Source organism: Chrysemys picta, chromosome 1 (genome assembly GCF_011386835.1).
Source record: "Chrysemys picta bellii isolate R12L10 chromosome 1, ASM1138683v2, whole genome shotgun sequence".
In the NCBI taxonomy this organism is placed as follows: domain Eukaryota; kingdom Metazoa; phylum Chordata; order Testudines; family Emydidae; genus Chrysemys; species Chrysemys picta.
Genome location: NC_088791.1, coordinates 195,345,465 through 195,368,816, shown reverse-complemented (window position 1 = coordinate 195,368,816; position 23,352 = coordinate 195,345,465). Strand labels below are relative to the sequence as shown.

The window sequence follows — 23,352 nt, the reverse complement described above, 5'->3', positions numbered from 1 at the left end:
AAAATCAGGCAATTTATTTAGTGCCTAAGGATTTATGAGCCTAACCTTAAGCACCTGTTTTCTAAAATCTTACCTGAAATATGGTATTTAAATCTTGACTGACAGCATTGTCCAAAACTCCTTTGTAGATGGAAGATAAAGTAGTGTGACTCCTTTGCTTTTTGTTGTGATTGTATTAATAAAATGGATGTTATAAATCTGATGAATTATTTTAATAAGTCAGAAAGGGGACCAAATTCCTTCTTGGCATATACCATAGCTGGGTCTGTTTCAATATGACTAAAATGTGTCGGGGGTAAAATTTACAGAAGTGCCTAAATGACTTAGGAGCCTAAGACCATAGCCGAGCTAATGTCAACCTGTTTTTTAGAAGTTGTCAGTTCAGTACACCAGTGGTCACTTAGAGCAGTCTCATTTGGATTAGATAAAGAACATAAGTACATAAGAAGAGCCATACTGGGTCAGATCAACAATGAGCTAGTCCAGTTTCCTGTCTTCTAACAGTAGCCAATACCAGAGCTTCACAGGGAGTGTACAGAACAGGGCAATTTTGGAGAGTTCCACCCCTGTCTTCACTTCCCAGCTTCTGGCAGTCAGAGTTTATGGGTTGTCCTGAGCATGGGGCTGCATCCCTGGCCATCTTGGCTAATAGCCATTGAAGGACCTATCCTCCATGAATGTAATGAGTGTAATGTACTTTTGGCTTTCACAACATCCCCTGGCAATGAGTTCCACAGATTAATTGTGCATTGTGTGAAAAAGTACTTGTTCTTGTTTGTATTGAACCTGCTGCCTATTCATTTCATTGGGTGACCCTTAGTTTTTGTATTGTGAGGGTAAATAACACTTCCTTATTCACCTTTTCCACACCGTTCATGATTTTATATACCTCTATCATATCCCTCCTCAGTCGTCTCTTTTCTAAGCTGAATGACCCTAATCCTTTCTTGCTTGCTCTGTTTCCCTATTGAGCCTGGAGTTCATTATGCTTGAGACACCAAAGGCAAAGCTGTAGTGATTGTGAATAGTCTCCCTAGACATTCCAACTCTGTTGACAGTGTCTCTGTAGCTGACATACAGGTTATATGCTCAGTTTACCTCATTACTACGGAGTGTTGTAGAAGTTGGTTAAAATCAGCACAAAGGATTTGTGCAGCTGGATTTTGGAAAAAGCTCCGGGAGAGACTGCATAATTTTTGGACAAAATGTTCTCAGTTTTGGCTGACCACTGGGATTAGGGTGACCAGATCACCAAAGAAAAATATCGGGACGCGGGGGGGGGGGGGGGACGTGGGGGGGGGCGTCGCGGGGGGGTGACGGGGGGGGCGTGGCAGGGGGCGGGGCCAAAAAAAAAAAAAAACTTCCTCCGCAAGTGCTGGAGGGAGGCCCAGGAGACTCAGGGGAAGCGCGGGGCCGGGGTGAGTAACAGTCCGGCCTGGTCCCCAGCAGGCAGGACTCAGTCGGGTGGTAGGGCGAGGAGGGGGGCGGCCCGCGGGGCCAGGCGGCGGTTGTTCTCCCCCCCGGGCAGCGGGACTCGGGAGCAGCCGCTGCTGCAGCTCCCACTGCCGCGGGGGAGGAAGCGGCCATGGCGCTCCGCGGCTGCGGCTCTGGCACCCCCGAACCCCCCGAGCCGGGGCCTGCTGCGGGGACCCAGTAGCGCGCACGCTGCGCCCAGCCCCTGGCCAGCGTCTGGGCTGCTGCCCAGCTGGTGCTATCCCGCGGCGGCCCCGGAGTGGGGGCAGCAGGCCCCAGCCCCCCCGTCCCGCAGGGGAACGAACGGGGCTGGGCGGCCGATGCCTCCACCCCGGGGCTGCCGCGGGATAGCACCAGCTGGGCAGCCCAGACGTGCCTAGCCAGGGGCTGGGCCCAGCGTACGCGCTGCTGCAGGCCCCGGCTCGGGGGGTTCGGGGGCGCCAGAGCCGCCGAGCGCCATGGCCGCTTCCTCCCCCGTCGCCTGGCCCCGCGGGTCGCCCCCCTCCTCTCCCAACCACCCGAGTCCTGCCTGCACTGGGCCAGGCCGGACTGTTACTCACCCCGGCCCCGCGCTTCCCCTGCGTCTCCCGGGCCTCCCTCCAGTGCTTGTGGAGGGAGGGGGAATGGTGAGCCCGGGGAAGAGGCGGGGATTCGGGGAGGGAGCCAATCGGGGGAGGAGGGGGCGGAGTCGGGGCGGGGGGGGGGGGGCGCGAGCACTTCCGGGCTCGAGGCTCGGGGCATTTCCTTGTTTGTCCGGTTGTCCCGACCGCATGTCGGTCGGGACGCGGGACAAACAAGGAAATATCGGGACGGTCCCGATAAAATCGGGACGTCTGGTCACCCTAACTGGGATGGGAGTGAGACCCTGGAGTGATAGAGAAGATTTTAGATATCACCATTGCAAAAAAATGTGGGCAAAGTGTGTGCGTGGGGAGGAGGAGTTGGGGGAATCTGCATCAGAATGGGGAAAGTATAGGAAGAAAAGTATTCATTTCATTCTGCAAAATATGGCTTGGATTGGGGGTAAGACTGCAGCTATGTGGGAGAGGGGCCATAACACAAAGACCATTTTGTTTTTTCATTTGGAGATAGGCTAAAGCTACACAATTTTGGACCCGGGTCTACATCCAGATTTTGAACATCGCTAATTTTAGGGGTTCTGTTTCGGGGCCATCTATACATTAAATAAGAATTAATCATAATTTAGCAGGGGAATAAATGTGGGATGTGTATCTTGAAGGAACAAAACAAAGGGAAACATTTATTGTGTAAGCATTTAAATAGTCATTGCTCAAATCAAAAGATGGGGAAGGCAAGTACATCTGAAAAGGACTCCCGAGAGAAAGGTTTATTTATTGGACATGTGTTTGTCAGGGTTGAAGATCAAAGATGTGATTCTGTAGTTTGGGGAAAAGTGTGTATAGGGCATGTGGTGAGGGCAGAGGATGGAGTGGGAATATGGAGCAATATTAGATATATCACCTGAAACTGTCATCTCACTAGATCTTACAAGCTAAACAAAGTCAGGTCAGGCTAGTACTTTGATGCAGGATCTTTAAGGATAAAACAAGGTTTTGCAGGAAGTAGTACTGGTGATCCATAGGGGAAAGATAGCCTGCTAGCCTCAGATTAAGGAGACCTATATTATCTTCTTTGCTCAGCCACAGACTTCCTATGTGATCTTGGTCAAGTCACTTAGTATCTCTATGTCTCTGTTCCCTACTTCTGCTCCCTACTTCCCAGGGCTATTTGCAAAACAAATACATTAAGGATTATGAGGTACTTAAATATCATGATATTTGAGTATCTCATAATCCTTAATGTATTTATGTACCTCAAACACTTAGCTATATAAGTGCCTAAAATAGGAGTTGTTGCTCTTTCCTTGGCGTTTGTATGGGTATAGTGTCCAGTGCTTGTGGAGGGGCCAAATTTCAGATAAGATATAAAACTGGTCTTGCCCTCTTGTGGTTATTAAAGATTCCATGCCATTTTCACAAGTGATAGGGACTATAATCTTGATGTCCTAGCTAAAATTACATTTTGGATAATTGCCAGTGTAGTTTCAGTTAGCTATCTTCCTTCACTTCCTAGCCTAAACTGTTTTCTAGGGTTAGTATGGCCTGTTAAAACAGATGTTGTTTCTTTCCAGAGATGATTGTATTCAGAAGTGGGTGAAGTGATTCCAGTATAGGAAGTTAGGTCCCTATGCTACACTATTGAAGTCAATGGTAGTTTTGCCATGCACTTTAATGTGAACAGGCTTGAGCCCTCTGTTGATCAAGTGCTTTTGGAAATCTAGCAGGATAAAAGGCACAGCAATAGTGTAATAAGACCATGAAATTTATCTTATTTATTTTAGAAATGTATATTGATGCCCATCTGCGTGCCTTAGGTCAATAAAAACAGCCAATTAGAAATCAACTTAATATAAAAGGACACTCTGCTCGTTAACAAACCTTTCTCTCAGCCAGCCTCCTCCTCCAAACTTCCAGAGCTGGGTGGAAAACAGTTTTCCCATCTTGTAAAAGTTTTGGAGATTTTAAATTTGTTTCCCCATCTCAAATCAAATATAATTTGAAAAGTCAAAATATTGGAATTTTGCACAAACCGATAATCAGAAACATTTTCATGTTCGGTCAATTGAAATGTTTTATTTCAATAATTTTGAAATGTTCATTTCAATTTTGACCTTTTTGTTTTTTTAACTGGTTCATGTATACATTAACTAATTTTTTTTTAAATAAAGTTATTTTGAACTGGAAAACAAAACTTAGCGTTTCAAAAATGTTGAAATGGGATGTTTGGATAATTGTGATACTTGTTGAAATGGACCCCTTCCTGTGAACAGTTTAGGCTGTGGTGAATTGGTATTTTCTTATGAAAAAAGCTTTAGTTGGAAAATTCCTGACCAGTTCTACAAACTTCTTATTATCAGAAAAGTAAGCTGAAACCCTGGACTGATAGACTTAATTTATCCCATTGAGTCCTGCCCGTGAATGAAAACTACCCAACCTCTGAGTCCCAGAGGGACAACTATAGTCCTGGTTTTGCAAAAGCTTATGCACATGCTTTACACACTGTAGGTAGACCCATTCACTTCTATGAAACTTCACTCAGTGGGCAAATTTAAGCATGTGTGTAAGTCTTTGCAGGATTGGGGCATATGTAAGTTTTCTCACCCATGCATACCAGGGTGAGTTGAAAATGCCTTAACTCTGAATTTCTTTATTAACTTAGTTTAAACAATAATCCTTAGAATTTTTGTTATAGCACTTCTTTTTAACAATTCTATGTAATCTAAATGCCAAACCTACAGAAATTCCACTTGTTTATTCTTTACTTTTCTCCTAATGGGTGAGCAGACTCAGTACTCTGAGTACATTATTCTTGTATTTTGTTTCTAAATAGAATATTAGAGAAATCATTGACACTACTTTTGAGGAATAAAAAAGTAAACGATCAAGTATTAGGCCTAATGAGTTTTATACTAACTTGAAAGGAATTCCTGTACATTTCTAACCCAACCTTGCACCTTTTCTGGGTAGATGTGAAATAATGTGTTGTAAATTTTATGACGTGGTTTTCCATTCACTGCTAGGAAGTACATTTATACACACAAAAATCATTATTCTAAGGCTTTATTTAGAATTTACAGCTTCACAAGTGAAGGGTCCATGTGTCCATCTACTAACTGCTGCAGAATCCAGATGCTGAAAAAAAAAGTCTAAAATTATATATTCCGTCAGTGTTAGCTATTTTTAGACATTCTTCAAATGCATTTGAAATAAAATGAAAACAAAGCTATGAAGGCCACAAATCAAAGTATTATTAAAGATGACTTATATCCTTCCAACATGCTTGGTTTAGCTAAAGGTGTACCATATTTCTATTTTTATAATGTATTCAGATTTTTATTAATAAGGCTGGATTTAAATTGCAATGCAAATGCCAGTCTTTCTGATACATACTTTTCCAGAGCTTTTTGCAATAAAAGTCAACACTTATTGAAAGTCACTTTCCTCTCTAAATGTCTGATGTTTATACAGCTGTGGTTTTTTTTTTAAATTCATACATTTGAAATGGAGGTGCCAAAAGTTAAAAACAGAAATTAAACCAATAGAAATAAGGGGTTTATGCCAAAGACAAATAACAAGGATGAAAAGCTTAAAGGAATATAAGGGAAAATGGATCAGAAGAATTTCAAACCTACTAATGGACTGTGTTTTGTGCCATATATTTGTTCTGCATAAAAACAGCAATCAAAAATATCATTTTTATTTGATAAATGTTTTAGAGAGGCATCACCATATGTATTTAATTTCTTTATATTAATACATTTGAAATAAAAAAATAAACATTGCCAGTCACTGCAGACAGGCTGATATTGGTGACAGTATAACCCCAAACATTTAAGGTGGCATATCAATATCTGAAAAACAATAAAGTGGGATGTGATTTCACCAAAATTAGGAAGTGCTGGTCCCATATTCCATCAGTGCTCTAATTTACTAACTTCTGGAATAGATGTATTAGGAACATTTTTCAGGAGGTTGGATCATCCACTCCATTGTGGGAAGGGAGTATGGAGGAAAAATCTCATTCTATTGGGGTTTAGGAGGGATTTGCTCCCACATTGATTAGGCCCCCCGGGCTGTGATCTGTAGGAGACCAGAGTGATCTGCATGGAGGCCACTGTGTTGGCTCTGGCCTCCTAGCAAACTCGTGGTCTCAGATGCCCTCAGAATCCCCAAGATGGGTGTGATAGGGCCCTCAGTGGCCAGGCAGCTTACTGGCTAGATCGTTGGTTAGGAAAGCTGTACGGGGACCTGACCCCTCCTTCTCCCTCAGGTGCTGGCCCAGGGTTCTGTGTTGCTCAAACCCCTAAAAAGGGGAGATGGACTTTTCTCCCAGCCGTGAGGGGGAAGGGGGAGTTCAGGGCCCGTTTTCCTGGTCTGCTCCCTTTGTGAGTCCTTTTAGTTTGGGGCATGGCCCCACTAATCCAGTTGTCCTGCAGTTGGGGCTTATCTGTAGGTTCCCCTTGGCAGGGGAAGATTTACTTGCGTCCAGTGGCTGCATTAGCAGGCAACTTACTGGTCTGTGCCTTCAGGCAGGCATACAGAGAGCTCCTGCCTCTTCGCCAGTCAGCCCTTGACTGAGCCAGGCTCCCTTCTTTTCTCCCTCCTCCAGGCCTGGCATTGGCTGTAGGTATAATGGGGCAGGGCTAGCTGAGCCCAGAGATTTTCTTTAACCCCTGCTGTGCCAGGCAGCAATCTCTCCGCTCCTCCACAATGGGGCTACAAACATAAAATAATGCAGTGTCAGGCTGTATTATTTCTTCCAGGGAATCTCCACATTGCCAGATGGGGTAAATTGCATCTCTCCTCAGCCTACCTATTTGTCATGCCCTCCCTTGTTGTGCACCCCAGTCCTGTGGTGTATGCCTAGTAGGGGATAGTGATGCAGAATCAGCTCAGTACCCTTTTGTATGTGGAGGAGACTCTCCGTACAGGGCTCTAGGATGGGAATGATCAGGCCCGATGAGTGTCACTTAAGCCAAACCCATGTTGGAAAAACATACATGCGCCTTCTTAGGTGCATATTCAGTACAGAGTGTTTTGATTATATATGAGTTTATATATCTTCCAACTATGTCAGTACTCAAGATGCAAAAATTCAGCATGTGGTGCCATCATTTGGATTTGTCACACACTCCCTGAAGGACTTTGAGTCCATAAATAAAATAAAAGAGTATTTGTGTCCATATGGAGAATCTGCAACAGATTCTGTATGATATGGAGAATATGCTTCAGTCAGGCCATGCAATAAAATTTACACTGAAATATTCTGCTTTTGAGTTAACTGTTTCAGAAAAAACATGTGTTGTAGTAAGCCCAGTATTTCAGCTGCTGTAACTTAAGGCCCAGGAGGACTCTCTGACATTGCACTCCATATGTTGTATGGAAATATGCTAATGAGTGTGAATATAATGCAACTGGAATATGCTTCATGCAAAAGGTCTTGTGTAAGGTATCATTACAAGGCTTATAATCTACTGAGTGTGTTCATCCTTTTTGTATAAATGTATCATTCTTGTATCTGAAGCTAGAAATATGATGTATTACTCTGAAGCAAAATGTGGACCATTAATGGTGGCTTGGAATCTTGATGGCTCCCATTAACTAAGACAATTGGTTGTAAATGGCTCTGTTTACTTGTAAGCCTCCCTGTATACGTGTGTGCCAGCCAGTGGGTAATGAAGTCTCACAGGACATGTGAACATGTCACATGATACTGGAATCCATCTTAAACCTGGTGCTTTTCCATTTAGAAGGAAGGGTGGGAACCCAGAGAGAGACAAAAGATTCCAGCCTTGTGCCAAAGATATAAAAGGGGGTGGAACAGAACAAAGAGGGCTGCCAGTCATGAGAAATCCCCTAGTTACCACCTGAGCTGGAACTAATAAGAACTGTACCAGGGGAAAGGATTCGGCCCAGACTAAGAAGGAGTCTAGTCTGTGAAAGAAGCTTATTGGACCATTTCTGAGGGTGAGATTTACCTGTATTCAGTTTCTTAAATGTATTAGGCTTAGACTTGCGTGTTTTGTATTATTTTGCTTGTTAACTTACTTTGTTCTGTCTATTACTTGAAACCACTTAAATCCTACTTTTTATACTTAATAAAATCACTTTTGTTTATTAGTAAACCCAGAGTAAGTGATTAATACCTGGGGAAGCAAACACCTGTGCATATCTCTCTATCAGTATTATAGAGGTGGACAATTTATGAGTTTACCATGTATAAACTTTATACAGAGTAAAATGGATTCAATTGGGATTTGGATCCCATTGGGAACTGGGTGTCTGGGTGCTGGAGATAGGTAACTTGCTAAGCAGTTTTTTGGTTAAAGTCTGCAGCTTTGGGGACGTGGACCAGACCTGGGTCTGTGTTGCAGCAGACTAGCATGTCTGGCTCAACAAGACAGGGTTCTGGAGTCCCAAGCTGGCAGTGGAAAGCGGGGTCAGAGGTAGTTTCAGCACATCAGGTGACAGTCGCAAGGCGGTCTCTGTGACCGAACCTGTCACAGACTCCATTGGTAGAAAACCTGCCGGGGGAAGGCTACAGTGGTTCAAAGTAGTTAAAACTTCCTCTTTATCACTAAAGGTCCATTGGGCTACTCCAGCACTAAAGCTGGCAGTGGTAGTGGGAGAGGTGATCTGGCTTGGACAGTCCGGGGGGTATGCCACTTGAGCACATCTCCACAGCACTCTCCCCCTGTGAAGGTCCTGAAGGAACTTTAAACTTTCTCCTTGTTCAGACTCCCCCAAAGAGGACAAGGTATGATTTAATTGACAGTGTTCCTTTGGGTGAATCCCCTGGGGTTTGGTGGCCAAGGCTATGGCAGATAGGTGCAGTTTGCACCACCCTAAACCAGCAAGAGTGAATGTGGTCACAAGTGTAAGAGAAAACAACAAACCAATAGTGCTCATAGAAAATTTTGTGGGGAGGGGGTTGGCTTTTCACTTCACTGAGACATACCTCCTGTCACAAAACCCTTCATTTCCATAATACAACATATTTTCCTCTGGTAAATTCTATTGCTGAACAATAGGTATTTCTTGAATATGACAGTGAAGAGAAATATAAGAGAAATAGAGCAAATGTTAACTATATTTTATTTCCTGCTCGTATATATCTAAGCTAAGCTGCTTAGAGCTTGCAGTCTATTTCTCACATAAAACTAATTTTAGTCATTATATACTCATGCTAACCTATAAAATGACAGAACTTCGCCATGTTTGGCAGAGATGGGTGAATAATTTGCAGGAGATAATTTACTCAATAAATCTAGCCTCTGCTTTGGTTCATGAATTGTCTGCAGACAGCTTACAATGACTTTGAATTTGCTATTCAAAATTATTCACTAAATTTCTGTGAGTAATGTTTGTTCTGTTCATAGTTTGTGGAATCATTCATTACAAGTACTCAAAATCTAAGTGGTGCTGTGTAATTTTGATTGGATACATAGGTTATATGGTATTGCATGTTGCAGAATTGGGTGACTAATTCTTAAAATTAGTTTTCCTATGTAATTACTTAAGTTTGAGGTTAAAATCTAATCTATATTTATCTAATTTATTTTTCTAATATTAGTTTAAAATGTGTGGTTTCTACCATTCCTGATGATACACATTCAATTATTTAATCAAGTAAATATTCACAGAAAATTTGAGGTATTCATCCAGTTTTATTTAGATATTTTAAAATGTTATTGTTTCTTGTTTCTTATTTAGATAGCATCAGCCTTATGGTAAGTGCTTACATATGACTGAAAATGTTAATATTTGAATCACAATGTTTTGTAAAGCAAAGCCAATTTGATTTTTATCCAGCACTTTCAGTGAGTATATATGAATCAGTTTCTCTCTTAAGTGAATGGAAAACAGCGATATAGATATCTGATAGAAACCAATCCAGGGTCCTCACAAAAGGAGCTCTCACAATGGCGTTCGTAGACCCTAATTTAGCTCTGATGAAAACATGTGATCTTCAGAAAAGATCCATAATAAACTTCCAACCAGTGATCTGATTACAGTTTTCAAAGTTGCTTTTGCAATGAAAAGTACTAGAGACTTGCTTATAAATATAGAAAACTGAGAAATAATAATCATTTTCCTTTACATTTCTAGGTAACCCAGATTAGTGGGGGAGAGCTGCCTGAAGGCATAGACTTTTTGGTTTCAAACACCAAATCGGGGGCTGATTATGCAAGACCTCTATGTGTAGAAATGTTTTAAACTCAAAGGGAGTTCAGCCCATAGAGGGCTTGCAGGAAACAGATACATGGTATGAATCTAGAGAATATCTATTTGGTTACCCATTGTTATTGAGAAGGATTTCATAATTATGCTTTCAAAAATACTCTTATTTGACTTTACCTTTCAACAAAAGATATTCCATTTCCCTAGTTTGTGATTTCAGTCTTGGAATAGTCTCTCAGTATTTCTTTCCCTTTTATTGCATGTATGAACGTTGTGTCAGCTGAGATTAAGTATTGCATGGGTTAAAGCTTTTGAAAAGGGCTTTGTCTTTAGCAGTGAGCTAAGCATAAATTGGAGAGAACCACCATTTGGAGATATATTCCTGTCCTGACGTCACCTTACTTTCAGGCGAGGCCCTGTTTTTCTTTGGAAAGTTGTATTTCTGTAGAGTGCTTGTGTGCATAATTGTAACCTTCAGACAGAAATTACATGGCGGTCACTCCAGTGTGGTATGTTTTGTTTTTGTGGAGTTTATGGCTCTGCACCTTCAGGTTAGCAGATAGCCTGAAAATGTAGATATAGAAATTTGACAACTGATCTGGAGTGAAACAGAATGGCAATAAAACAGACCAAGCAAGAGTTTGATTCGATCCAGCAGCTTTTTTGGTGAACTCTGTGGTTTTCCACTTGGAATCCACGAGGTCGTGGATACATTCTTTACTCTCCCCAAGGTATTTCATGCATGTGTATAAGTATCCTGTAACAGGATAAGCATCAGGGACTAATCATTATCAAACACTTCTACACTGTATTGAAATAGACAGTCAAAACCTTGAACTATGGAAAGCAGTCATCGTAGTTAAATGTGTCAGACGTGACTCAAAAGTCTCCTTCCTTTCTGAAGATATTACTTCATTCATTTTAACCACATTTGTAAATGGCCTGGAGTGAAGAGATACTGTTTGGGGAATTCCAAACTCTTTTATACATAGTTGGAATGTTCAGGAATAGCTGCACTGCATTCCACATTGATGCATAATCCAAGTTATAGGTTTGAATAAAGACATGGTATTTTTCCAAAAAATAAAAAATGTTATTGGTCAAAAGCATATTATATTGGGAGCTAATAATAATAAAAACATTTTTGGCTGGTCCTACTGTGGAATAGCTAATTTAGGGCTGTATCCTGCCATGAGATCTGAGGGTTAGAACTTAAAATAAGCAGCAGCACAAATGACTTATCTGTGTTACATTATGGAAATGTGACTTCTCAACACAATTCCATGTTCTAAAGAGGGTTTTCCACAGCTTCTGTCATACTGCTCCATTGGTCCCTGTGGCTCTCCAAGCAAGGGACACTGTTTGGTCAAAAAGGGAGGTTTATTACCTACCAACAATGTTGATTTTATTTCTTCAAAATGCATGCAGCTTAGCTTTATATCGTATAAAAAGGATGCACCATCTCCTAGATGGATTAACTACTGCTTAAGGGCTGCTTCAGGGGTAGAGACACAAGGGTGATAGCATCTGTTTGCACATACAGATGTTAAGGGCATAAAGCATTCATTGATAGTATTGAGTTCACCATGGATAGGGTCATCCAAGAGCCTACAAAATCAGGCCATTAGCTCGTGAAAGATGTCCGAAGAATGATCACATATGTCTCCATTCTCACTTACCACCTTCCTTATGCCAACACTCTGACAGATGTTACATACCAAAAAGAAAAGAATTTTTTATTTTTTTTTTAAAAGTCATTTTTGCTGAAAATTTTCTTTTTGAAGCTTTTCAGGTTTTTGTCAAAACATTATTTTTTTGTTTTCTGTTGAAAATGAATTTTTGTGTGTATGTGAAAATTTCCATTTTGTCAAAAATCCATTTTCCATTCAAAAAAACATTAAGGGAAAATTGTCAACCAGTTCTACTAGAAGAACAAATTTAACTTAAAAAAGAAAAACACTTTATTTAAATTCAGCTGCCAAAGAATTTATTATTTATTTAATATATTTTCAAAACTGGAATTTACTAACATTTCTGGACAAAATTCACAGGTATTTTGTTAGGTGGTATTAGACACCCCTTCCCATCCCTGTCTGACTTCCACCACTACTGCTGTGAAAATCAGTATATATTGATGTAACTTACATTCTGAGGAGCTGGAGGAAGGTGTAAATTGTATCAATTTGTATTCCCTCATAGGGTGGTTGAGTGGGTGTAAGGAGATCTAACTCACTCTGGGGGATTGTAAGGTGTTCTGATTTATGTATTACTTCTGAATTTGGTCCTCTGGTTCTATATTGTTGTTTTACTCACTCCCTTCATTTAGAGTGATGAAATCCCGCTCAAATAGTGTACATTGATAGAGTCAATCAGTGGTTTCAACCTTTTTTCATTTGCGGACTCCTAAACAATTTCGAATGGAGGTATGGATCCCTTTGGAAATCTTAGACATTGTCTACGGAACCCCAGGGGTCCATGGAGCACAGGTTGAAAACCACTGGTGTAGATGAAGCAGCTGCCTCTGCAATGAAAATATTTCATCCAGCATATTCCCTCTGCAAGGTTTTATTCTTGAGGTTTCTAGAGTGCATGGATTATGACAAAAGAAACAAAAATTAAAATGGTTTTACTCAACCACAAAATAAACAGAAAATCCTCCGCCAGTGTTATACAACTCAGTGTGGAGATCTGCTCTTCTGTTCAAGAAAGCCCACTGGACTAGAAGAGCAGGGATGTTTGTAGGTGGCACATTGGCTGAGTCTGCCCAAATGATCCCTGATTTATAAATTCTGATTTATAAACAGTACTACAATTCCAGTTCTGGGATTTTCTCAAGCAGATACTCAGAGGCGGCTTTACCATAAAACACAGGGTGCCCTGGCATGGGGCCACCCAACGAGGGGGGACCCCAAGGCCGGGCAGCTCTGGCGGCAGAAGCTTGGTCCTGCCGGCTCCTGGGTCTCCTGCTGCAGGCTCCGCCTCCACCGTCAGCCAAGCTCCCCCTCCCGCACCTCTTCCCCGCCTCCTCCCCCGAGCGTGCGGCATTCCTGCCCCTCCTGCATCCTAAGCGCTCCACACCCCAGCTCCCTGCTTCAGCCCTGAGCCCCCTCCTGCATCCTAACTCCTGGCCAGACCCTGCATCCCAGCCAGTTCCTACACCCTAACTTCCTCCCAGACCCTGCACCCCCAGCCCTGGCCCCCCTCCTGCACTCCAAGTCCTGGCCAGACCCCGCACCCCAACAATCTTTTACATTGTTTTTATAAAGCGCTCTTATCCAAAGCGCTTTACAATAGTTAGCTAACAGTACAAACAATATTTGGAAAGATCATTAAGTGGTCTGCTGAGACCCTCAGCGATTTTCAAGTGGTCTGTGGAAAAATAAATTAGACTACAAAAACAATCAAGGTACCTCACTTTATTTTCATTTACTTCCTATAACTTATAGGAGGAGAATGAAGAAAAAAAGAATGAAAAACGGGGGCAGGGGGGAGATGAGAGAATGTTCTTTTTCTTGGCTGGATCCCAAGGAGGGGCCCCAACAATGAAGCTGAGCACAGGGCCCCACTAACTCTAAATCCGCCACTGCAGATACTATTAATGGTCATGAATTCTGTCATGTGAGGAATTTACCTCTGGCAAAATATTCCTTTGAGGTGCACGATAGTCACTTTTCGGTTCTGGAGCAGTATCTCACAAGCCTATGTGGAAAGAGAAGATTCTCATTTGCTCACTGGAATCCATAACAATTGCTTCTGGCTCTGGAACATTATTCTGTACAGAACAGCTATTTTTCTTTCTTTCAGGGATTCCAAAATGTATTATATCATCATCTTCTCCTTCTGAGCCTTGCGCATGGTAACTAAGTCTGGGTGAAATCCTGGCCCCAGTGAAGTGAATGGCAAAAATCTCATTGACTACAATAGGTGAGGACTTCACCCCTGAACTTTAAGAGTACCAATAAAGGACTTAATTCACCTCTGAGTGCAGTAGTGAAGTGAAAATTGCACCCCCTGCACCAGCAGAACAACTGTGTCACCTAGGGCATTCACTTACCAAGGGAGAGCAACTTTAATTTCTGGCGGTAGCCATATGCTCCAATTACACAGCCGCTGGTCTGATACAGGCTGTCCAGGGAATGTGCTAAATCATCACCTGACCTGGGTATTCTAACCTGGTCTTGCTGTACACCCTGCCTTACCAGTGCCAGCTAAATCTAGGTGTCCAGATAGAGTGAGATTAGCCTGGGTTCCATTGGCAGGTGCTGATAGAACCTAGGGAGTGAATACAGTTCCACATTTTAAAAATGCTCAAACATCTTAAAATAGATTCCTGTAAAATATATAGCATACGCAGGCTACATGATGATGTGATAGGGTTTAAAGGCTTTACTGGCACTCATTTGGGATGATTTGTATAACTCACTCCTGGATTCACCCCGTGAATAATAGTAATGATCCCAAAGCCCTCATGCTAATAAAACCTCTGTACAATACCACATCATATTATTCACTACATTACACATGTGTGTGCTTAAGTAAAATTTCCACTGCTGTCTACCATTCGTAGCTTTTCATATCATCTCATACTTACATATTTATGAACTGTACGTTTGTACTGCTGTTAGGCTATGCCCTTTGGAAGGGGTGATAAGAGGCTGTTCCTAAAGTGTAATTATCAGCTGGAAGGGGGCTATTGAATAAAATTCCACCATCCCTGTGTCTATAACTGGCTGTTTTGGGGTGTTCCTTGAATATGATCATTGCCTTCAGTGGAGCTATACCAATTTACACCAGCTGAGAATCTGGCCCATGAAATATAGCAGGTCAGTTTTCATACACCGAGGATTCCACCAGTTAATGATGAATATAGATGCAACAAGCTGGAGTTTGCATATTATACATTTTTCAGATAGATATTGTGGGCCAAATTCACCCCTGGTGTAACTACATGCTTTGAGTTGGCAAAAATAAGCACTGACAGAATATAACTCTAAATTATACTAATGGCCAAATTCGGCTCTGAGTTTCAGTACATGTAGCTCAGAGTGGAATTTGGACCTAAATCTGAGTTCATCTGTTAAACTGAATGGCAGGACATACTGTCTTACTGTGTTTTAGTGGAATGCATAGAACCTGCATCTAGGTAAGCATAATGTGCCAATTTGTGAAAAAATAATTTATGTTGTCATTATGAAGGGAAAGATTGCACAGGGGAAACACTACTAATGTAACAACAGGTGAGTAGACCCTCTGGAGTAGAGGGAAGACTTTGCCAAATAACTAAGAGTTTATCATTGTGTACATTAGTCTGATCCTTTTGATATGACTATAAAAGGGAAAAACAATTTAATCACATCTGTTCATATTTCCAAGGCTCTTTGATGTATGCATACAACTTCAAGATATTCCAGTTGGAGTTGCAAGTATGAATGGAAAGGGTAGTAGACTCTATAGTTTATATCGGTCTTCAACTACAGAATTTACTTATTATTGGTAGAGAGTATGACTGTAAAAATGCATACCCAGGTTTGGTTGATTGCCTCCTGTGCTATCATTTTATTTTTATTTTCTCATTGGAGTTCAAATGGACCTGAACACAACTGTGGAATTTGTCCCCCTTAATTTAGTATCTAATGAACAAATGCTACTTTGTTATGTTCTGTATATGTGCTTGTAAAACAAAGTGAGTGAAACTTTGTGTAAACTAGGGACACCTGGAACTATAAGAATTTTGCTGAAGTACAGTTAATGTAAAGCACTGCTCTGACACTAAAATATGCTCTGGCTCACCATTTAGGCCCTGATTCAGGAAAACACTTAAGTACATATTTAAGTATGTCCTTAAGTCCCATTAACTTGGGACTTAAATACATGCTTAAAGTTAGGCACATGTTTATGTGCTTTCCTGGACAGAGATGCTTTCCTGAATCCAGCTTTTATAGCTTGTTACTGGAAGGTGCTGAGTAACCTCTGGGGGTGCTCAGCTCCCGTCGGGATCAGGCCTTTAAACTAGAGGCATGCTTAGCAAAGATTACAGTGCCAAATATACAGCTAAGGGCAGACCCTTTGACAGATTGTGACGCACAAACATGACATGCATGAAACTCAGGGGTTGGGGGAATTCTGACAAAAAAATATTATCTGGTTCAGAAAGTTAGTACCAGATGTCTGAAACTTTTATATCCAACCAGTAAAGGTGGAAGTGAAATTATTTAAATAGTGGTTTTATTTTTTTGCGGAAAAGAAAACAAGAAATATAATGGAGGTTTTTTTAGGCAATGATTTGCTTAGGTAGAAATACAAAGTTGTGCTTTCTGTAGGCTGGGATCTAGAAGGGCACCCTTTCTGGCCTGATGAAGCTGTAAATGGTTGTCCAGGTCAGAATTAAGACTGTGTTGTGACAGATATGGCTATTTCCTGCCATGCCTTGTGAGAACTCATTGAATTAAGTTTAAATATCTTTGCAGTCCACTGAAGGGTTTTGAAGGACAGACACCTACTAGAGCCCCAGGTGGAGTTGAGGTGACCTCTGGCAAGCTTTTTAGCAAGTGTGTTTTCTTGTTTTTAATATGTTTTCTCAGTAATACATTTATTCTTAAGGTGAAAACGCTTGCTTAGTGCTGTGTGGTAACATAACTGAGGGTGTCATGGGAGTCTCTACTCACTATCGGAGCACTTCCTGCTGGCCGTGTCTGGGGATTAGCTCGGCCAGCCCAACACTCTCTTCTTGCAGTTCCTCAGCCTGCTGTCTCACTCTGTGGCCCCTCTCTTGCTCCTCAGGAGCTGCCACACCTCATCTTCATGGCTTAGCCCTCCAGCCAAGTCACAAATACTCCTCCCCTTCCAGGCTACTATCAAGGCCTTCTACACCATCCCAGACGGTCCTTAACTGCCCTGGCTGAGCCACTCCGTTAGTAGCCAGAAAAAGTGGACCCATACAGTCTTCAAGTTCACTGCCCAGATTGTACCTCTCATTCAGTGGCTGTTAGGGGAACCCAGCCTTTCCCTCTACTCTGGGTTCCAGATCAGAAATCCTGCCTCCAGTACCCAAGATCTGTACGAGCACAAACCTTCCTGCCACTCCTGGACTCCTTCCTATCTTGCCTGTCCCAGGCTCTTATTCTCCAACCGTTTTAGCCAACCCCCTATCTCTTGGACCTGATAGACAAACCCTTCCTCTTGAGTTCAAATCCCTTTCTCTCCCTTGTCCCAGGGAGAGTGACTGCAGTCTCTTTTCTCCTACCAGCTTCCTGTTTTTATAGAAGCCCCACCTGTTCCTGCACAGGTGACTTTCTCTTACTTAGAGCTCTCCTGTCTGAGTAAATATTCCCCAGTTTGCAACCTAAGAAGTTCATTGGCCCATCTGTTCTACATTAACCTCTTCAGGTTAACCTTTAGGGTTAATGTGAGTGTGAGGGCCACGCCCTATCACAGCAGGCAATACGCTGAGCGTAGAGTCTGGAGAGAAAGCAAAGTGAAGTCCTTGGTCTTTTAGGCAGACAGTCTTGCTGGGAATATCACAGTGTAGGCTGGGAAGTGTGCAGCCTGGAAACCCTCTGGTTAGGAGGGAGAGAGACATGGGTCTCTCTGCCCAACAGAGGTGATGGCTGAAAAACCAGGAACCTAGGCTATGTCTAAACTAGCACTTTTGTTGGTCAGATGTGTGAAAAAACACCCACACACCCATGACTGATAAATGTTTCACTGACAAAAGTGCCAGTGTGAACAGTGCTAAGTCGGCAGGAGACTGTCTTCCCCCGACATAGTTACAGCCACTCATTGGGGATTGTTTAATTATGCTGGTGGGAGAGCTCTCTCCCGCAGGCATAGAATGGCTACCCAGGAGACCTTACAGCGGCACAGCTGCATTGGTACAGCTGTGCCACTGTAGGGTCCGTAGTATAGACATAGCCCTAGAGTGGGTGCCTTTGGTGGACCACAAGTGGGGAATTCAGGTGCAGTGGCCCTGAACTGTGACATATGCTATTGAAACAGCAACCTCCATTTGGGAGCACTGCTACAGATGAGTGCCTTAAATAGAAAAAATATAAAATTGCCATAACCTATCCATGTTTCAAACTCAGACTGAACAAACATTTTCTTTGATTTCCAGTTGGATTTACAAATTTCTCCCACCCTCTCTTTTGTAAAGAATTCTCTGTTCTGGCATCTAGATGTAGATTGAAAAAGTACCAGCATAATCTAGTCAGTTTTGCCTAAGCTACTGCTCCTGGCTGTTCGCTCCAGGCAAATTTAAGCTCTGATGCTATGTCTACATACACTGCAGTTAGACACCCACAGCTGGCCTGTGCTAGCTGACTCTGGCTCGCAGGGCTCAGGCAAAGAGGCTGTTTAGTTGCACTATAGACATTCCGGCTCGGGCTGCAGCCCGAGCTCTGGCACCCTCCCATCTCTCAGGTTCCTCGAGCCCGGACTCCATCCTGACCCCAACATCTACACCGCAATTGAACAGCCTGCTGCTCTGAGCCCCATGAGGCTGAGTCAGCAGGGACAGGCTGGCTGCGGGTTTTTTATTGCAATGTAGACATACCCTAAGAAGTCTGGTGATCCTGTTCCAAAAGTACTAAACTGATGCCTGTCATAGTTTTCCCATGTAGAGTGAAGCCCACATATGTTAATAACAGGTACATTAGTGAACGGATGTATTTAAATTCTTTACCAGTGGCCAGATTTTTAAAGATATTTAGGTGTCTAAAGATGCAGATAAGAGCCTAGTGGGATTTACAAAGGGCCTAAGTGATTAATTCCTATTTAATTCAAGTGGAGTTAGACACCTAGGTGCTTTTGAAAGTCCCATGAAACGCCTATCTGCATATTTAGGCACCTAAATGCCTCTGAAAAATTGCCCCCAAATCTTATTTTATGGGCTAAATTGTGGCAGCTTTTTCTGCATATATGGTAAAGGAGATGGGAAAGCTGGGCAAAACCCTTAACCACGCGCTCTCCACCCAAACCTGAAAAATTCACATACTGCAGATCCTCCCTGATCAGACCCATAAAGTGGCACTCTCGTTTGGTACCGGAATGGGCATGTTCAGCTGTTTATCATGGATACTCCCTGTCCATGTTTCTCTATATCTCCCATTAGCCTCGCTCACTATGATTTTAGTCCTGCAAGGTGCAGAACACCTAAACATCCCATTGACTTATGTGGGAGTTGCTCTTCCCAAGAGCAAATAAGCACCTGGCAGGGAGAGGGTTAGAAAAGTATTCAGGTCTTTGTTAGCAATTCAGTCACAATACCTGACTGAGTCTAGCTATCTTCCTAAAACCCGAATGAAACATTTCAAAATAGATTGGGGGAATAATTTGTATTTGCATGTCAGGCAAACCTGCATTGCTTTGGGCTGACAAAAATAATCACTGAAGCAGCAAAACTCTAAATTTTCTTCTATAATTTTTCACATTTTTCCAGTGGCTGTAAAAATGATGACCATGATGACAGAGGAAGTGAAATAAAATCTCACAATTTATACAACTGTAATATTTTAATATATGACATTTTGAGATCTTAAAATTTTCATCCCATAAAACACATTGGATAATGCCGCTGATGTTTGAAAAGGGGTTTGCAGTTGAAAAAGGAGTTAGGTTCATTTGTTCAATAATTAACTTTTTTAAAAAAATTAAAAATTGCACATCTGTTTTGCATGAATTGTACTAACACTTCAAATCACGTGGGAGAGAAATCTCCAAAGAACACAATCACTCCAACAACCGGTATGATCTTCCATGGCTAGCTGGGGAAACTGTACCAATGGTTCACCTAACTGTGAATTTTGCTTGCATTGGGCTTTCCGAATTCGGTCTTAAAGTTTACTAACCCAATTCCCATTGAAGTCAATGGGAGTAAGGTTGGGCCCTTTGAGTAGTAAAGGGAAAATTCACTAAGGGCCAAATTCTGATACCTTTAATCACACTGAGTAAAACCTTATTCCACAAGTGGTCCCATTAAGGTGCAACACAATGAGTCAAGGTATCAGCCTTTGACCATGACAAGTAAATAGAAGCTCGAACCTCAAATGATCTTAGCTGTAAGAACAGAATTATTAATAATATCTTGTCACTTTAAAAGACAAAAAGGAGTTCAAGAATGTAAAGGAATCACTCTGCATGGAAAATGCGGACTTTCCAGGCTTTTAAGGGAAAACAGAAAAATGAGGTATAACTAAAATTGTTATGTTTTTGCGTTTTGTTTTCCTACTACAAACCATACTCTTTAGCACATAGCTAATGTTCCTGTTATTGAGCAATATGTTATTCTAGAGGAGACATTACTTAAAAAATAAAAATATTATCTACATAATACTGTACTATCAATCATATATTGGGAATTTCAAAAGTTCTGTGTTTTAAAATGCTATTGAACTAGATGATGGGCCAGAGCCCCAACTCTTGTAGATGGGCACAGCTCCACTGAAGCGATCAACTGAGGATCTGCCCCAATTATATTGCATCTAACAGGGGAAGAAGAAATTCTAGAGCAACTCTGCCCTATATTAAGAATACCAGTGCTATACAATTAGAGCCCAATCCTGCAGTTCTTATTCAGGGAGAATTGCCTATTAAGTTTAAAGGAGAATTTTCCTGAATAAGGAACACAGGTTCAATCCCTGACATTGTTTTCTCCTTTAAGAAATAGAACCAATAATATCTTACGTACAGCATCAGCTGTATTTGCTATAGGGGAAAAAAACTTACTTCTCCAGAAAAGAAAATAGAGTCTTATTGGAAATAAATATAAGCATATAGACTCTTATGTGATTTTGTTTTCTTGTTTGTGCAGCTGCCTTGGGGTTTGAACTGGTAAACACACTGGCCTCTTAAAGGACATGATTCAGACTGTCCCAGATCCAGCAGCTCATATCAAGGTAAGTTTTCTGTTGACTGTAAGTCTTTAAATGTTTAGAAAATAATAATGTTAAGGATTGTATATTCATATTGCATGCCTTCTGTATGGCTCAAAATTTTATCAATTTACCGTATTGGCTTTTTCATTCCTCTATAGTTGTATGTCATCAAATACTTCACAATATTAACTTTTTTTTGATACTTGTTCCAAAGACTGAAATAGACTTCAGTTGGTCCTATCGCATTGAATTTTGAGGATAAGTCTCTGTGGATTATAGAGCTATGCTTTTTTTGCTTAAAATTCATGATGTTCAATAAGTGAATCCACCTGGAAAATACAAAGCTCACACAGCACAGATCCTGTTCCGTTGAAGTAAATGGCAACACTTCCACTGACTTTATGGCAGCAGGAAACTGCACATAACATAGAAAACAAAGCAAACTAAAAACCCATAAAAAAGAGTAGATTCTTAGTTGTATATAAATCAGTGGGAGTTTGGCCACTAACTTCAGTGGGACTGGGATGTAGTCCAAAATGCAACACTGCTTTTCTACATCTTGAAAATGGTAATATTTTTTGAGCTCCACTGTGTCCATCATATTAGAGCCCAAAGCATTTTCTTACCCTTCTATCATGGAACAGATAATATTTATCTAAGTAGACTTACAAATGTAGCCAATTGCTGTATTATTAAGAACACTACAGTTCTGGAAATAGAACATATGCAGTATTGTACCACTTGAGCCCAACAAGCTAATGTTGAATACTGTATTTCTGCCTATTATATCATTTTAAAGGCCTTATTTGAGAAGAGTTTCATAACTGCTTCAGAAATTTACCTCCTAAAGAACACGGCTGGAACTGTCATTGTCCAGTAAAGTAATGCATCCATACCAGTGTCAAAAGCCTACCGATATTTATTTACATCCAATACTTCAAGACACTGTTGTTTAGGTTATCATTGCTCCAGCTGCCTAAAGATATCACATGATAAATAAAATTGCAGCAGTAAGAGAAATAGATTGACTATGCAGTTTGGTGCTGATGAGATTTTAAATGAAATGTAATGTTTCTTTTGATATCCAGTTCTGAGTATTAAAATCTTCTGGGTTTTATTTGTATCTTAACATTGGGGTTTACAGTATTTGATTCAATTTCTTCTGTTTGCTTGGTCATAGTTTTATAGTTCTGTTCGCTTTTTTACCTTTTTGGAGTTCCTACTCAGTCAACTGAAAAATACCAGTCAGCAGCCATAATATAGAATAACTACATTTCTGAAATTTATTTTTATTAAGTTGTAAGTCAAAACAAAAGTACATGGCTGTGGGGAAAAACACTTTTCACAGTCTTCTTGTATTCAGATGTTTTTAAGGAATATGAGCAGTAAAATATTGATGTGCATAATAATCTGATATGAAAATGGTAACAATTCAAATGTTTTAAGGCATCAAATATATTTTTGCAGAGTGTTGGTATTTTCAGAGCCAAAGATAACACCAAAAAGAACTGAATTTCACATATTTTGCCAAAAATGGCATCAGAAGCAGTTTTTTTCACACTGGGAATTGAATTTCAAAGGGATGGGAGGTGCGGGGATGGAGGGGGTTTGTGTTTGTGTGTGACTTTTGCGGGAAGTCTAATAATGAATGCTTCTGACAGGCTGGCAATTGCAATCAACCATTTTTTCCTACGGGTGCAGAAAACACACAAGCATAGGTCCTACATCTTCCAGCAACAGTTACTAGGCTTTTTATAAACTAAATTTGAACCAGGCCTGAGACATGTCCATATCCAACTGTGCTTGAAAAACACTTACTATAGACACAGAAGACTTATGTTATTCTATCCACCTAGCACTGCAGAGCAAGCAAACTGTATAGTTATAGGAGTAAGAAATGGAGTCTGTTTGCAGCAGCAAAACATGCAGAAATTGGTTATATATTAACATTTGGGCAAGTATTTTAGCCAATCCATGTGCTTATCATGTTTGTTGAAGTGGAGGGGAGAGAATGAAATCAGTACTAGTCGAAAAAACTTCAGATCCTCCACATTAATGATAGAATTTACTTTTGTATAAACATATTGTCCAAAAAGAACTAGGGGATGATCCATTGGTCAAGACTTTAAAAGTGGACTAGATGAATTACCTAAAATATACGACAGGGAACAATCATGTATTGATAGAGGAATAAACTAAGAGGCCTAATATGTCTTTTTTTTATCTCTAATTTCTATTTTTTCAGA

The 23,352-nt window shown here is 41.1% G+C and overlaps 1 protein-coding gene across 6 annotated transcripts in view; it reads left to right on the top strand.

The window, feature by feature from the left end:
• The window catches only part of ERG (ETS transcription factor ERG), a 215,664-nt gene that overhangs the window by 38,724 nt on the left and 153,588 nt on the right, over nt 1-23,352 (top strand). For 3 of the 6 annotated variants that reach the window (XM_065577411.1, XM_065577403.1, XM_005304432.5), the window contains exons 2-3: nt 14,040-14,159; nt 21,043-21,127. In XM_065577411.1, the coding sequence (XP_065433483.1) occupies nt 21,089-21,127 (39 nt within the window). In that variant the 5' untranslated portion in view covers nt 14,040-14,159; nt 21,043-21,088. The remainder of the gene's footprint in view (nt 1-14,039; nt 14,160-21,042; nt 21,128-23,352) is intronic. The other 3 variants (XM_024100507.3, XM_024100506.3, XM_065577396.1) reach the window with 1 other exon arrangement.